The 16,529-nt window shown below is 39.3% G+C and overlaps 1 protein-coding gene across 2 annotated transcripts in view; it reads right to left on the bottom strand.

The window, feature by feature from the left end:
- LOC124156093 (syndetin) overlaps window positions 1-16,040 on the bottom strand; it is a 31,434-nt gene extending 15,394 nt beyond the window's left edge. The window contains exons 1-9 of one of the 2 annotated variants that reach the window (XM_046530418.1): window positions 15,641-16,038; window positions 15,383-15,562; window positions 15,143-15,279; window positions 14,818-14,995; window positions 13,613-13,840; window positions 12,383-12,652; window positions 10,197-10,350; window positions 9,122-9,344; window positions 2,442-2,631 (exon numbers count right to left, since the gene is read on the bottom strand). In XM_046530418.1, coding sequence (XP_046386374.1) covers window positions 2,442-2,631; window positions 9,122-9,344; window positions 10,197-10,350; window positions 12,383-12,652; window positions 13,613-13,840; window positions 14,818-14,995; window positions 15,143-15,279; window positions 15,383-15,562; window positions 15,641-15,685 — 1,605 coding nt within the window. In that variant the 5' untranslated portion in view covers window positions 15,686-16,038. Of the gene's footprint in view, window positions 1-2,441; window positions 2,632-9,121; window positions 9,345-10,196; window positions 10,351-12,382; window positions 12,653-13,612; window positions 13,841-14,817; window positions 14,996-15,142; window positions 15,280-15,382; window positions 15,563-15,640 lie in introns of both variants that reach the window. The other variant, XM_046530426.1, reaches the window with a different exon arrangement.
- Between the last annotated feature and the right edge of the window lie 489 nt (window positions 16,041-16,529).

Here is a 16,529-nt window from a genome sequence, read left to right on the forward strand (position 1 = left end):
TGAACCAGGGAGTCTTTAAGCCTATTCAAATTATATGAACAATATACACAAGCCATGAGGGGATAATAGCAGGGGGTAAAAGCACTGCCATATATTTTAGAAAACTATGTCTTAAATATGTACATATTATTTTAAATATCTTTCATAGGAGCCCAGAGAGCCAGTCCATAAAAATGGAACGCCATAACTTGGGCTGCCCTTCCATAAGGACCTCCTTAAGACTGTGACACATGAATTGAAGAAAAAAAAGGATGATTAATCAATTAATCTCCAGTTCATAAAGATCACTCCAAATTGTGGTTTTACCACGTTTATCTCTTATTTGTTCCAAACTTTTTTACTTTCAACCCCATATTACCACACTAAAAATTCTCACAAAAAATTGAAATATATTTAGAATATTTACACCTTTATTTCTTCCTTGAATTGCATTTTTTAAGATTATTTTCAAAGAAAACTTCAATATTCTGACCAAAATTTAGGTAATCTGAACTTAAGTAAAACTAGTTAGAGAAAATTCCACAAATGAAAAATCATTTTATGTCATCATGTGATGATGACTGTGGACACTTCACACTGTGGGATACCGATTTAATATCTTTGTACTTAATTTTTTAACACATTAAACATTTCTTTAACAATCCATTTCTAATTAAAACTATGTAAAATTAATCTTTACTTACTGCATATGCATTCTGCATTTTTCCACACAAGAAGCACATGCCATAAATATTTTTCCCACACAAGACTTTTCACCATAATTAACATGTTTACACTGTTTCATACATATCATTATGGGTTTTAGTGCAGTCCTTGTGGCAGGCCCAACAAAAACGTACAGTAGCAAGTATTTTTTGGTTATGTCATACACTCATGCCTTGCTTAGTGCAAGGGATGCATTCCTTGGGGTCTTTGCTCTAATCGAATTTGCATTATTCGAGACCATTTTCAAAATCGAATTCAATATAAACTATAAATATTCCTATTAATAGCCTTAGAAAACCTTATTTATACAAACATTTATAGTTTAAAATATCTTTATAGATAGTAGGAATGCATTCAAAGATGTTTTTCTCGATAAAAAAAATTTGTACGTGCTTTGGAAATTCCCTCCTTTCTAAGGGTGGGCTAACATTTAGGAAAAAATGCTATCTCAGGGATTCGTGATGCATTGCTGGCAATAGACGAATTTAGAAACCAGTCGAAAAACAATTATTGTGTCAACCAGGCCCTATTGTTGCTCATCCAAATGACAGTCAAATGCTCCTTTGAATGCCATTTTTTGCTTGCGGAGTGAATAAATCAGTCGAGGGGAAATGATAAACTAGTTGAGGGGGAAAGGAGCCACTTTCAGTCACAGCTTGGAGTTCATCAGAAAATACTGTGGCAACTGTGCAGTGGAAAACCGTATAGCTTTTGAAAAACTCATTTCCATTAGCTACAAACATAATTAATGATCTAAATTAACCAATGTTATTCTGTTAAGGAGCTGAGATAAATTACTTCGGTAGGTTGGTTATCTGGACCACATGACAGTTAATGCTTTTGGCCATTGCGAAGCAATGAATTTTGACGAATACATAAACAAAGAAGTAAAATTGAGGCAAGCAATGCTAATAATATGCGTACAATGAGAGCAACTTCGTGTGTCCTTAGTGCAAGTTCATTTTAATTCAAGAGAGTGTTTTAAGGATATTTAATTGGGTTAAGCAGCATAGGTATGTTTCCCCGAGGAACGAATTTTCAGTATATCGAAATTGCACTAAGCGAGACATGGGTGTAATTGTGTGAACTGGTCATCATTAAATCTCCACAATCCAGACTTAAAAATAAGTTTCCTAAAATCTAAATTCAAATTTCACAGTCGCATCAGTTACAAGAACAACTTGCATCAATTCACAGGGAAATGCCACCCAAGGGTTAATGAAATGGAAAATCATCACTTTGGTGGTACATTGGCATTTTAATTTTGTCGTATGTTGCCTCAATTTCTGTGGAATACACCAGATCTCAATCGTAACATGTATACATAATCTCTATGTTTTCCACTCAAAGCCAGCATTTTATTGACATAATTGCCACAAAATGAATGATTTTTTTTTGTAATTTCCAACCTCAAAGGAAAAAATTGTGAGAGAATATACATATTAATAATTTTAGAAAAACTACTTCTGTGTTGTATAGCAATTAGTCTCAAGAATAAGTAGCAAAACGAGGCACCCAACTGCCCACTCTGAACTGTCTACATAGTCTTCAAAGTGAATGCCTTTGGAACAGACATGCCAAAAGACAAATTGCATCCCTGTAAGAACATTGGGCCCACACAAGAACTCAGGACTAAATTAGGCATTTACTCCAAACTCTCAATATAACAAATCTCTAATTTCATATCATACATTCAGAAGACACCAGAGAGATGATAATGGTACCACTTAACATACCCTCAATTGAAGTATGGAAAATGATGGCCGAACTGGACAAATCTCCCAGCCTTCATTCTCCAAGAAAATGCGCAACTCGTCCAATGTAGCACGATGATGGTTGGACACATACTCCAAGCTCTTGGCACGAACAGAATCCTGCAGCTCAGGTGACTTGCTTTCACAGAACTCCTCTCCAATTTCAATAAGTCTAGAATGATTAAAAGTAAACAACAGAATGAAATAAGTAAGCTCATAGACAGCACAAATATTGCTGAATACAGTAGACTCTCGTTATTACGAAGTTCACGGGACCGAAAAACTGGAGGTTCTTAATCGCGAAATTCATACGAACGTTTCTTTTATGGATCTTAAAAAAAACCGTGCATAATACTCACGATTAAACTACGCACAAATACATTAAAACAAAAAAATTCATTTCAGTTCCTCTGTAGAAGAATGCGGCATGATTCAATCGAGGGTTGATATCTTACTGAATATCTCACTGAATATCTTACTGAACTAGAAGATTTTGTTCACAAGTTGATAAACCTAGTCTGGCTGCCGAGAGTTGTCCGATGACAGGCTGAAGGGTCTAGTTCAGGGTTGGGCGTAAGGTTGCCAGGTAAGAAAGGGAAACGCCCACGTCACTTGTACACAAGAGTATTCCATGAAGAAAGGAGCTGGAAGGAAGGACGAGCGTGAAGGACCTTTGAAGGGAGAAACCGTTGTTTTGGTGATTTGAAGAAAGGGTTTGTTTTGGTGGATCAAGCTTGTTTCGGTGCTCCATATACATGTGACAACATTGTATGGCTAGGCGAGGGTGTGAGGTCCATATGCGAGACAGCGATAGGTTGCAAACCGTGCTGGCGCAGGGTTTTCTGTTCCTCCTTTGTGCTGTCATCGTACAACTCTCGCCGGCCGGACTATATGCAAGGCAACGAGGAGTGCGGTTATCCTGCTGAATGCAACACTGCATCACAATTGTGCGTTAACTCGAAATTGTGATGAACTGATTTAGCTGGGCGTGTGACGCAGCTGGAGCCAAAAAAATCACTCTCTGATGTAACGAAGAATGGGCAAAATGCAGAACAGTTCATAACTTCACAATGGATTCAATGATACTTTTTTCAGATTATGCCCATGGTGCGAGTTCCTCTATGCCACATCGCGTCGCATCAGCCTACTCGAAAGGTGCCAAAATTGAGAGGACTAACTGTACGTCCAATTTAAGAGCAGTTATGAGTGGGTCACCATGACTCCACAGGAATGAAGCTTATTATATGATGTTGCGTGTACACTGAAGAAAGAACCATAATTGATGCTCTTGGGCACAGTACATGAGGAAAACTTAAACGTGGCACCATTATTAAAACGTCGTGTAGTGTATATCCACCTATATTTAGTTTATTTTATATATACCTAGTTATTCATGGCACTTGGTAATAAAGTTCATTTTGTAACCGTCGGGACTGGGACTGAGGTTTGTAATTTCGTAAAATTTAAAATTTCGTAATAAAGAAAATTTTGCCATAACATTTCTTTTACTATCGAGTGGATAGGCCTCTTCGTCGGGACCAACGATTTGCGTCATAATAACGAGAACTTTGTAATAGTGTTGTTCGTATTAACGAGAGGCTACTGTAAAAAGCCATTTCAGGCTTAAATAACACTGTGGCATTAATTCATTTTTAACTTTATCTTCGTGCACTCACTCCAAATACCATTCCCTCACTTGTACAGTTGCATCTGATGCTCAAGCAGCCAAATGTAGAGACAGTCACACACTACTAGTCTCCCGTAAGTCTGAGGCTACCAAAGGATTTCACAAGATTTAGACCTAGTGCATCCTGGGAAACCACCTCCATTTAATTAAGTACATTCATTAGTTTATTAACTGTTCCTGGCAACAGAGGGAGGTCCCATTTGGGAAAACGAAAACAGTGCGATAATACATTCAACTAGACTGCATAAACTTGGAACTGAATTTCCTCATTCTCTTCATAACACACAGAAAAACAATTTTGGTTCTGACCCTTAGTCAACAGCATTATAAAGCAGCCAAGCATAGAAATTTTCATGAGTGCTACATATCCACTTCAACAAATTTCAACTTCTTGATGCACAATCATGATTACTCTAAGTTTGTGGCCTAATAGTTTCACATTCCAGGGAAATTAGGCCTCGGGTAATTGGAATATTTTGTCTCGCATTTAAAAGTTCGAGTACTACTAATGGTTAGTAGGATTCTTTTCAAAGGTAGTTAGTGGTCTCACAGCTGCCCAACAGTAGTTCTTAATCCCCCATTCAAATGTGGGTGATGATTCAAGACACCAAACCCTCAACTTGGGGGGTACAACAACCTTGAGCACTCTCACCCATTTACTTATCCTGATCTCTGTCCACTACTACTTAAGGCAAATGGCCAACCTAGTTTCTAAAGAAGCAAGGAAATAACAGCCTTGGGGCAGCTCTCCTCCATGATGATATGGGGCTCCTGAGAATTTTTTTTTGTTTCTCAAAGTGAAAAAGCCAATGCCTCTATCCTCCACCCCAATTTCCACAGAGATGCCAAAGATACTTTCACTCATTCCCTCTTTCAGGAAGAGTTTGAAATTTTCAATGGATGATGATGATAATATTCCCTGGGAGAAACTTATACAATGAATAACAGAGGTGTGGGAGTGTCTTTATGAAGATGCATCACTGCCACTCATTATTTTAACTTTTTCCATAATGCGTCACTTGTTTAGAATTTGCACACGGTGAAAATTTCAAGATGACATGAAAGTCTTCAAAAAAGGGTCAATGAGAAGGAGAATAGCATGGCAAGAGCCTCAAAACTTCTTCAGAGGCACAATTAAGTTACCTACCAAGTAACAACTTACATGTCAGCAAAATGAAGCTCTCCTGTAGCAGGACAGATAGCCTGTTTGCCTCAGTGACAGCGTGGGGATAGAGGATTGTAGAGAGGTGGCAAGGGAGGAGGACTGGTTTTCTCACTGGATGACCTATTTATTGTTGATAGTCCCATGGTCAGTTCACGAAATGTCAGATCCCTTTGCTGTATTCAAATCCGCTCCATCTGTCTATACCTCAGATGGATAGTTAATGATTCCATCATAGAACAGTTATAACCTTAAATGTGAGGTACCACATAAGGTAATCAGTCAAAATTTGATTTACAAAGTGATGATATATGACTGATGACCTAATGATGACATCAAAATATTTTCCATATTTACAGTAAACTCTTGATTTTACGAAGCAGGATTTTACGAAGTTTTCGATTATACGAAGTGACAGTGCGGTCCCGGCGAAAAGCCTATGGTAAATACATGGTGCTATTCGATTATACGAAATGTTTCGAATTTACGAACCTCTGATCGGTCCCCAGGAGCAAAAGGCATTCGTTTATACGAACTATGGCGAAATATTTGTCAACAAAACTAGTTACGCCGGCGTAAGTAGCTAAAAAAATCAGCGCTTCTAACTGTGGTTCATCAAAAGTGTGAAATCGTAAATGATAGGGCAACTTTGGAGAGAAAGGGTTCGCCTAAAACCTCACGGTGGGAATTTAGGGGAAGTAGGACTTAATTAAAATATCGCAACTGATATAATGCCCCTGTTTACGTGCCTATTCGTAAACATCGCATCGACAATAATTCGTAGTTTAACATGTCAGGAAGGTTGAGCGGGGTATTTCGTACACTCCTAATTAACCCTTTGCACTGCTGTGAACGTACCTGGTATGTTCGCAAGGCAGGCTGCTGTGAACGTACTTCGAAGACTACTTGACTACTTTTTGCCGAAGCACTACGAAGGGTCCCTAATCCGGGACCCTTTCCTCGACAAGCTCTCCCCCGCTGGCCCCTCTCTTTGACCCTCCGAGCATGGGGCCTTTCTCCCCAAAAGTGACCGCTCTGACTGCATTTTGAAAATCTATCAATCAATGCCATCATCAAAAATAATTGTTTGCATCGCACTCCTGCCTATCACGCATTCAAGTACGTCTCTGAACCGTGTTTCTGCGATGAGGAATAACAACTTTGTTAACTTTGCTAAAATGGCCAAGTTAATAAAATTGTCATTTTTCATCGCAGAAACACGGTTCAAAGACGTACTTTATTTCCTCCACTACAATCGCAAATTGCTGGAAATCGGCCGGATTCCCTTTGATAGCGCATCATGAGGATGTTCTCGAGGTTGGTAATTGATACAACTAGCCTACTAGTAATTCTACTGCTATAATATCACGGCAATGGTTGATTCGTTACGTTATACATTCAGGAAGCAGCAGCGGATAAAATCGCGGAGGAGATTAGAGGCTTAAAAGATGATTTTGAAAAATTCTTGGAAAAAGCAGGAAGAGCACAGCGCACAACATCAAACGATTATATTGCCCTTGACGATGATCTCCGGGCTTGCGATAATCGGACGCCGGTACATGCGTCGGATGAAGCAGCGGCCGGGACTAGTCATAATAGCAGTGACGACGAAGATGAAAGTGAAGTAATTTCACCAAATAAAAATGAAGTACCCGCTGCCCTCCAAACATTAAGATATATTGATCTGGCTAACGAGTTAGTTCCCCAATTTCATTCCCATTTATGCAAGTGAGAAACCATGGTGGAAGCGGAGATGGAGAAGGGCAAAAAGGAAAAAAATAATTGATATTTTAGTAGTATCTTCTCGTGTATGTAATAGCCTTCCTGAATAAACAACTTAAATATCTTAAGTATTGGGCTCTATTAACCACCAACTTATTTTTCGGTCTACTCGTAATGAAGACGCACTTCTAACCGTGAACTTTCTTCTCGCGCATCTCCCCGTTTTCCCATGCCGAGAGATCTTTCTTTCCAAAGTCTTTGTTTACTTCCTCCCGCGGCCTTCTGCTGATCTTGCTGACACCCATCTTACGCATCCCAAACCCCTCCTTCCCCAGCATTTCCCATTCACTCCCTCCCCCTAAGGTGACAGAGGTCGAGTGCGTCGCAAAAAATACGGCCCCCAAACGTAGACTGAGGCAGAGCTGAAGGCCATTTCCCCACCCTTCTTTCTTCTGCCCCCTTCACCACTATTCACCACTCCTTTGTGCTGACCACACTTCTTTCCTCAGGCAATCCCCATCCCACTCTTATTCACCCCACCCACTGGGAACGTTCCCCGATTGTGGAGAAGGGCATGGTTCATCTTTACCTGCTACGGGGGGAAGTTATTAACCGGAGAGAGGCTGAAGAAGTATCTTCCACTATCAGGGAAATGGTGCCGTGCTTATAATTCTCTCTCTTCTTCTCTGCTGACGTTTCAATTTAAATTATTTTCTTTGCTCTTTCCTCACTATATTTATTTACGATTATTGCACGACTATTTTTAGTGCTAAAGCTAAGAAAATCTTTTCTCTACGTCAATGATTCTTTGCATAACTTTCAATACGGAGGAGAAAGGGACACGAAATGTAAATGAGGTGAATGTACAGGTTTTTGCTTGTCATTTTTGGGAATTCACGCAAGTGAACCAATACTTCACACACGTTGAGAAATGATGAAACATCTCTTGTAGAAAAACAATCAATGCGGATAATAACGTTTCCCTCTTTATTTCTCCGATAATGGAAGATGTTTCTCCTGTCGTTTTCCGGTTGGAACCTTGCTCCTGTCGGCATAAAAGAAGAGAGAGAAATACTATATGAACATAGCACTTCACACCCGGTATGAAGAATATGGTCCGAATGAAGAATGAAGTCTTTCGTAGCAACGTCTGCGAAGATGATGGAGCACAGTATCTGGACGGAGAGCTCAAACAGAATTTACTTCAAATATTCGCCAGAAGATAATCATATCCTACGAAATTTAGAATCGTAACTGAATCTCAACAAAAATAACCTATGGAAAAGATAGCACATTCAACTGAATATACAGAGTAACTCGAAATATTAACTTACGAAGGTTATTTAGGAAACGGGTGGAGGCCCTCGTTTTTCTTTTTTTTTCTCGTCACTGAGCGATAGAGGGCGACATAAATGGCGGTTAGGCCGGCTGCCGCTAACATTCCGTGGGTGCTGGAAACAAATATCTATCTTACGCGAACTTAATAGTTGTTATTCGCTCCTAACCACAAATTTATAACATTAAATTCTTATAATAAACTTTGCAATTCATTATTTGATTGCATTTTCTAAACTGGTCGGGAATTTCTTAAGCGATCGTTGATGTTGAAGTATGAACAAGAAATAGGAATTTTATGGTGGTATAATTATTTAACGATTTTTCACATCATAAATCGATAACAAAAAGCCTTTTCTATGAATTATACCGAAAATAACCACCGAAAACATTTAAATAAGACCACTAAAGACAAAAAACGGCGGAAGAAACAAAAGCTAACATTTTTTTCGTGACTTATGAAAAAGGTTTGAATTTGATTTTACGAAGTGCTGATTTTCCGGTCCCACTGACTTCGTAAAATCAAGAGTTTACTGTACTATTCTATGGCCATAGCAAGTGATTGGTGTGATATTCTAGAGTCGGCCTGGTGGAACTAGCAAAGAAACCGCAACAAATGAATACAACCTCCTTTTTACTAACACTCTCAGCTGCAAAGTTAAAAACTTTTGGTTTTTTTAACTTTTTAAATTACAGGCTCTACTATAAAATAACAATAAGCCCTAAAGTCTACCAAAATAGAAATAATCGTAATACCTGTGAATTATGTCAAGGACATGGAGGAAGTCATCAAACTTGTACCAAGAGAGGTCTGATGCCAGGAGGAACACGCAAATCTTGGACTGCACCTCGTTCCAAATCCTTGTCAGCCCTGCAGTCAGCTTCTGCATCACGTAGTCATTGCTGAACAATCCGTCATCGGCAGCCACCCTCGCCTCCCCTGCTTCCCCCTCACCATCCACCGGGACACCCTCACAGCCTATCAAGAAACCACCAGGTGTGCGAATCTCATCACATAGATGCAAGGGAACATCCAAACAATCTTAGCCCTTACATCATGTATCTGACACCTCGAAGTTACGCTAGTCAACATACAACTCTGAACAATCACCTGTTTTTGAATGCCTCTAAGAAGAAAATGGCAGTAAACTTCTCATTCTACATGGACATAAAATTAGGTCAAAATCAAGTTCAGCAAATTTAAATCAAAACAGTTAATTACATAGTTTAAAAATATTGGCATTTACACTTCTAGTATAATAAAAGATTCCATGGCAACACTTTAACAAAATGTTTACACTTCCTTGAACCAGATATAACAATGAAGATGGCATTCTACACACACAAAATTGAATCGTTAACCTCATGTAGTTTTCCACTAAATTAGCCTTCTCGAGCACTTTCCAATGATAGACAATCTAGCAACACACCCCACATGAAATCAATTACATGACTGGCAATTAACAATTTCCTGCCTTCACTGAATGGCTGATATTCAACATTATACAAGCTCAAAGACTTCAATTACCAAGCCCATCACTAAATTTCAATACATAAAGACCAGTTGCCAACACGTCATACATACTGCCAAAAGCATACAATCAGCTCTTAACCAATGACAGAGCTGCCACCAATGCCCATTGGATTCTAAAGTTTAATCCTGATAGCTTAAATGATAAGTAAGAGATTTTTTAAAATGTACAGCTTATGCTATAATTGACTTTCTGTGCCATTTATTGGAATCTGAGTAATGTACAATACTGACAAATCGACTTTCTAAGGAGCCTAACTTGTCTGTAAGTCTACCTGAACACAATATACATGTAAATACCTTCTTTATCCGATTTCTCTGTAGAGCTCTCGTCAAGATGAGGTTTGATTCTTCTGCGATGCCAATTCACTATGTGGTGATAGCTCCTCACTATTCCCCACAAGGACTTGCACAAGTCACTCAAACACGGGAGAAACTCATTGTGAGGCACATTCTGGAATGGAAGAGTACACGGTTCTAAAAACATCCAATGTCAATAAATTTATACACAGAGATAATGTCAAACACCCAGGAGAAGCACACTCGCTCATTGCATTAGATAACTTTCTTTGAAGCGTTTTAACTACAAACTCAGGCACAGAGAGTAAATATAATGAACAAAAAAATGCTCAAGTCATTCATAGAGGCACAGATTTTTCTTTATGTTCAAGGGGTACAATCAGGAATACATTAAAATGAAATATATTTTCATAATGGAAATGCAGACTACAAAGAATGCCTACAGAGAGTGTAAAATATTTCCAAACCCTTTCTACCAGTGAGTTATAATGATTAACAAATATTTAGTGCCACTTTTCATACATACTCCTATGTGGAATAGAAGCTCTAGTTTACAAAGGGACTTGAATTTCTTTACTTTGTAAATTAGGGGATTTGAAAAACGAACATCGCCAATCGGCTTGCGTGCGTCTGTCACAAGGCAAGTGTATGACAATCCTCAAAAATACCATCACACTGTAGGAGACCGGATGCTGGCTCTTCATATTGAAAGCACCTACCTAAGCATCCCACGCTCTCTCTGTTCTTTTCCTCTGCTTGCACCTTACCTGCACATCCCTCTGGTTTCCGGTCGCTCCTTTCCCACCAATAGGTACTGCAACATCAGCGACCTACGAGCCTCACATGCCACGGCGATGGCAACGAATCGGAGAGGTGAATACCGATCACGTGGGGACGCCTAAGGTGGACTTGGGAGTCTAAGCAGCTTGGCAGCAGGGAGTCAACCGCGAGATGTAGAGAGAGCAACATCAACTTGGGGATCAATAAAAGAATGGTCTTTATCTCACAAAATCTTTCAATTCTGTTCCCTGTACTTCCTCTGACGGACCAGTAGCGGTCGTAAATCTTACAACACGCACTTTTTATAGCCAGCTTTTCAGTAACATTGGACAAAATTCCTGAACACACCATGATGATGTTCTTCTTGCAGTGATAAATACACATAGAATGTCAATACATGAACGAATACCTTTGAATTTTTAACTAGCCATCTGGAAATTGACCAAGCCAAGGAGGATGAAGCTGATTCAAATACATGAGAGCGATGACTAATTGACTCACCATGGGAATAAATTAAAACCTCTATCACCCCCATACAGTGAAATTTTTGGGAAACCCTCCTCCTAATCGAACAGCTCACGTAACAATACTTCCCTCAATGAACCAGGAAAAGTGCACCTCTATAGTGAATTTTTGCTAAAAAATGAAGTATCTTTGCAGTTACAGTTAATTTTTTCCATTGATATCGATTTAATGAGCAGGAAGTAATAATGGAGTGAAGGGTGGAATGGATGCTAACAGCTCTGCTTCAAGAATAATTCTACGCCACCTGAATGGTATGCAATACATGTCAGCGATAATGCATCTGAGGCCTGGCATGCAAAGACAAGTGATTTTTAGATTAATTAAACAATAATTTTTAGGAATTGCTTGTTAAGCTGGTGAAATAAAAACTTTAATTTAATGTAAATATTAAAATCTATTAAATTTTTACTACCCCCTTCTCAATCAGCCTTATTTTCTTCAAAAGAGTGGACGACATATAGGAAATTACTACGTGGAGTACCAAGGTCCCAAGACATTCTTGTTGATTTGTTATATTTCCTCTTGCTCTTCTATTTATCCCGAAAAGGCAATCAAGGCAAATGATCACTGACCAGGAATTCTGATTTTTTATCCATTATTAAGGACAGAATTTCCTTGTGGACATTAATTTAGCCGTCAAAACCTCATTCCTTTCAGACCGAAAAAAGCAGCACATAATATTCTTCAATTGATAAAATTTCTAATACAACTCTTCATGCCGTGTGATATGGAATACACAATGGCTAGATCAGAAGGTCACATAATATCCATCCCCAAGAAAGAATATGCATAGAGTGTAAAGATTATGAAGTTAGGCTGTGAATGTGGCCTTATAAAAATGCACTCTTCATTCCATACTTGCACTCACACGGTAAGCTCACCTTGCACAGTTCCTTGTACTGCATGTGCTGCACGTCTCCCACCTGCTGCGACCCATCCCCTCCCCCCTTGGAGCAAGCAGCCCTTGCAGCATCCTCTGTGGCTGCCACAGACCCCTTGGAGAGATGCGACGATAAGGCAGAGGCTGCTGTGGCATGCAGTGCCGTCGAGACGTGCATCTGCATCTGATCAACCGCTGTCTGTGTCTTCCCAACCAACTGCCACGCTTCCTGCACACGGCTGTACTCGGCTTCATCAAAGTTCACACACACCTGAGAAGGAAAAATAAATCAAGAACTACCCCTCCTTCCAATTTTGACATGTGTTCATTTCTCCACGCATAAACTTCCGTAATATTGCCCAGGAATGGAATTTAAGTTTTACCTGAACTCTTTTCTTTTATTCTCTTCAAACTTGCCCATATTTATACTTAAATAAAAACCTTTTTCATAATGAATTCTGGATCTGTGAAGCCAAGATGCATACTCCTTAATTGACAGGCTAGGAATAAAAAAATTACTTTCCAACATAAGTAGCAAAAAAATGAATGCAAATTGACAAGCAGGAAAAAATTGAAAAGAAAAATGACAGAGTAAAATATGAAAAGAATAAATATCATTCTGTTGAGGTCTAAATATTCTATAGGGGAGAATTCAGTTGCCTTCACCGGGATTACAAAAGCACACCAATGAATATATTAAAACTTGTGATGAAAACACCACAAAATCATAACTTACAGAAGTTCACCATCATTTCGAATGTATTTATTGCTGAGTTGAAACGATTTAACAAGGAAATTGGATGGCTTGATGCTTCATTAGGGTATGTCTAATGTAGATATGTTGATCTATGTCAGTCTGCATTGATATGCATTCATTTTTTAGTGGTGTGGTAGGCACATGGAAATGAGCAGCAGAGACCGTTCCAGTCCTGATTCGTGGGCAGTAAATAGAATAATTAATCTGTTTATAGAAGAAATAATAACATCCATACAAGAAAATAATATCACAACCATGATCCATAAATCCTAATTGATATGTCCAAACACAAGAAAATCCAAATGCTACTTTAGGAGGGAAAAAATAAATTATAATTCCTGGGCAGTTTTTCAATGACTTGGCAATTTATCTACAGGGAGAGAAATTGGTGTTAATCGGCCAAGGGTCCCCATAGGCCAATTAATGGAAGCTCAACTTCATCAATTTCCGTTCCGATTGCAGGCAGAGACTGACCTTGGCAAGGGCAACATCCAGCTGCTCCTCGGCCATTTCAAGCGTGTCTTGCAGCTTGGTGCTCAGCGCATCCACACATGAGAAGTGAGCAAAGGTGGCGGCCGCAGCCTGACACTCCAGCAGCAGCCGGATCGCACCAACATAATCTCCCCTCGTTCCACCCTCCGACGTCTCCGTCACACCACCAGCACCTTGCAACAGCTCTTGCACCTTCTCCTCTGACTGATGCTGAACAAAGATCAGACACAAATATATATATTACGTATGGATCTGATTCCTCTTTTCTCTGCTACAATTTAGTCACTAGCTTTTGACATGGTATGGTACATAAAGGTGGTGACCAACACTTAAGGTCATCAGCAGAATGAGGGAAGGGTGGTGAGAAACATGGCATTAGCGTTAGCCTGCTCCTAACAAAATGCACCGAGGGGACCATGGCCAACTTTCTCATTCGACAGACAAGAGTACTTGAAGTGCCCTTCACACAGCAGTCAAGCAGGGACAACGTAATCAAAAATTCTGCCACCACTGGGATATGAAACCTGGAACAGGGAGTGCAGGAGTGCTGACACTCAAGCCATCACATCAACCCAAGCCACAGTGGGATATTTTGAAAAAAGGAATCCCAAGAGAAACAATCAGGTTTCCTTTACTATCATTCCAAACCAAGAAACCTTTGCATTTTTCTCCTACATCGCTTTCAAATAAACCCGGGTCACTCAAGTAACTCACTCAAGTGACTGTGGTTGATGACTTAACAAGTTTCACTCAAAGTTCCTCAGGCTTTGATAGCTATATAATATTTTTCAGGAACAGAATTACTAGAGTAGAATGCTGGTAGTGTAAATTGGGTAGGAGGCGTCCCAAATTGTATGAAACATCAAAATTGAGGCCTTTTCTGTTGGTATCATTCCACCCAGGAAACCATTACTCTTCCCATAAACTTGGAATAAAGATAAGTCGTAAAGGAATCAAATATAGAAAAGCAGTTAAAGAAAAGAAAACATCATAAGTGAACAAGTCGTTTTGACATTCCGGCTGAACTATCCTAATTTCCATAACTCGCGACATTCAACACTCAGAATAAAAGGATTCAAATTTCAGTTGTAATCAAGGGTAAATACTGAATTGCGTGTAGCGATTTCTTTGCGCTGCTTTAGGAAGCTAAAAGAAAAAAATTGAGCTTAGAGGGAAAATGAACCTACCAGTGTCTTAATAGCATGAAGAGCCGAAAGGAGTGAAGTTAAAGCAAGTCTCTTTTTGTAATTAGCTAAAATACCAAGACTCGCAGACGTAAGGTTGTGGCGTGCCATTCCAAGCCATCGCCTACCATCGGCGGCCTTCTGAAGAGCTACACCCACATCATCTTGTACTAGCAGGACTCTGAAACATAAGATGATGCTTCAGCATTTTGTGCACGGGTAAGTTAATCATACGTAATATTAGTTATTGAATGTACCAACATGCGATTTTGAATAAGGTATGCATTATACATGTGAGTTACGCAAACAAAAATCGATTAGAGATTACCTTTTAAACTCATCACTGCAAGCTGACTGCTTCTGCAATATAAGTTGAAGGACTTTTTTGGAAACAACTTTTTGTTGTTGACAGAGCTTCAAGCGCTCTTTTTGAATTTTCTCACATTCTAACTTTTCAGGAAACTTCTGTGAGAGCAAATGAAAGAATTAAGACCACGAGATAACATCATTGCAGAGTAAGAGAAGTACAGTTGGTAGTCAAAATCAACCAAAAATTCACATATCCGACCTTTATTTCAAAACGACACGAATCAAATTCACTCTCTTCAACGAAATATCCTTCATCAATGCTATCCAGAATTTCCAGATCTTCAGCAACTTTAAGGGATTCATCTTCTGTTCGACTTGATTTTCGACGATACATCCAATCAGGGGGTTTTTCTCCTTCATCGAACTTCTGATGAGGATTCTAAAGTATAATCAGCATTACAGTTAACCTTAAGTTTTCAATGCGATTCAATATAAAAAGCAAAAGAGAAATGCCCACCTGTTTGTTAATCAACAATAAAATCTTATGCTTGAGGTCGTCCATTATAACGCCGTAAATATAAAAATAACGTCAAATTACAGCCGCGATTTCTCCTTGAAGATTATGTGTAAGGGCCAAATAATGGGAGATGATACTTAAATTCTCCACTCATGTCCCTCGTCCATATAAACATTTATCCACCGAAAAATATCAACAAGGCGATCTGACAGACGCTGAGAACATGACGATTAGAGATGACTCATTTATGACTAACCTATAAAATTAGACCAACTAAGGTCTGGTACTGAAAAGCCACACCAAATCTTATAATATATCGACCAACAACATCTCCATCCATGACAACAATTCCCACCCACAAAAGCAAGACAAAACACCACAAATTATTCGATGCGAATTTCGATCGTCAGCTCCAGAATGCGGAAAACGGATGCAACGCACGTGACGTTAGGACGCAACTCACGCAACTGGCGCAACGAACGGACAGCACCAGACACATCCGTAAGTCTATGGCATGGTCCTTATATACGGACCATGGTCTATGGACAGCAATTAATTTCAGTTTTTATCGCACGAAACGCTGCTCAAAACTCGTCGGAGAATATCATAAAAATAAAATTCTGCCAGAGTATGTATCGGCAAAAAAAACAAAATACTCACCCCCCTCCTTGACTCAGATTAATAGGCAATTTTTTCCACTTATTATTTCATTAAAGATTATTTAATACATTTCAATTCAATAACTGACGGTGAATTTAATTTTAAAATGGATCTTTCACGGTTTACCAGCGTATACACATATGAGCTGGGGCGCGCGCCCTTCCCTTTCGGGGCCGCCCGCAAATTCCGAACATTGCAGATCCGCGTTATTGTAACTTTTTATATAAAT

The sequence above is a fragment of the Ischnura elegans genome, chromosome 1 (genome assembly GCF_921293095.1).
Source record: "Ischnura elegans chromosome 1, ioIscEleg1.1, whole genome shotgun sequence".
Taxonomy (NCBI): domain Eukaryota; kingdom Metazoa; phylum Arthropoda; class Insecta; order Odonata; family Coenagrionidae; genus Ischnura; species Ischnura elegans.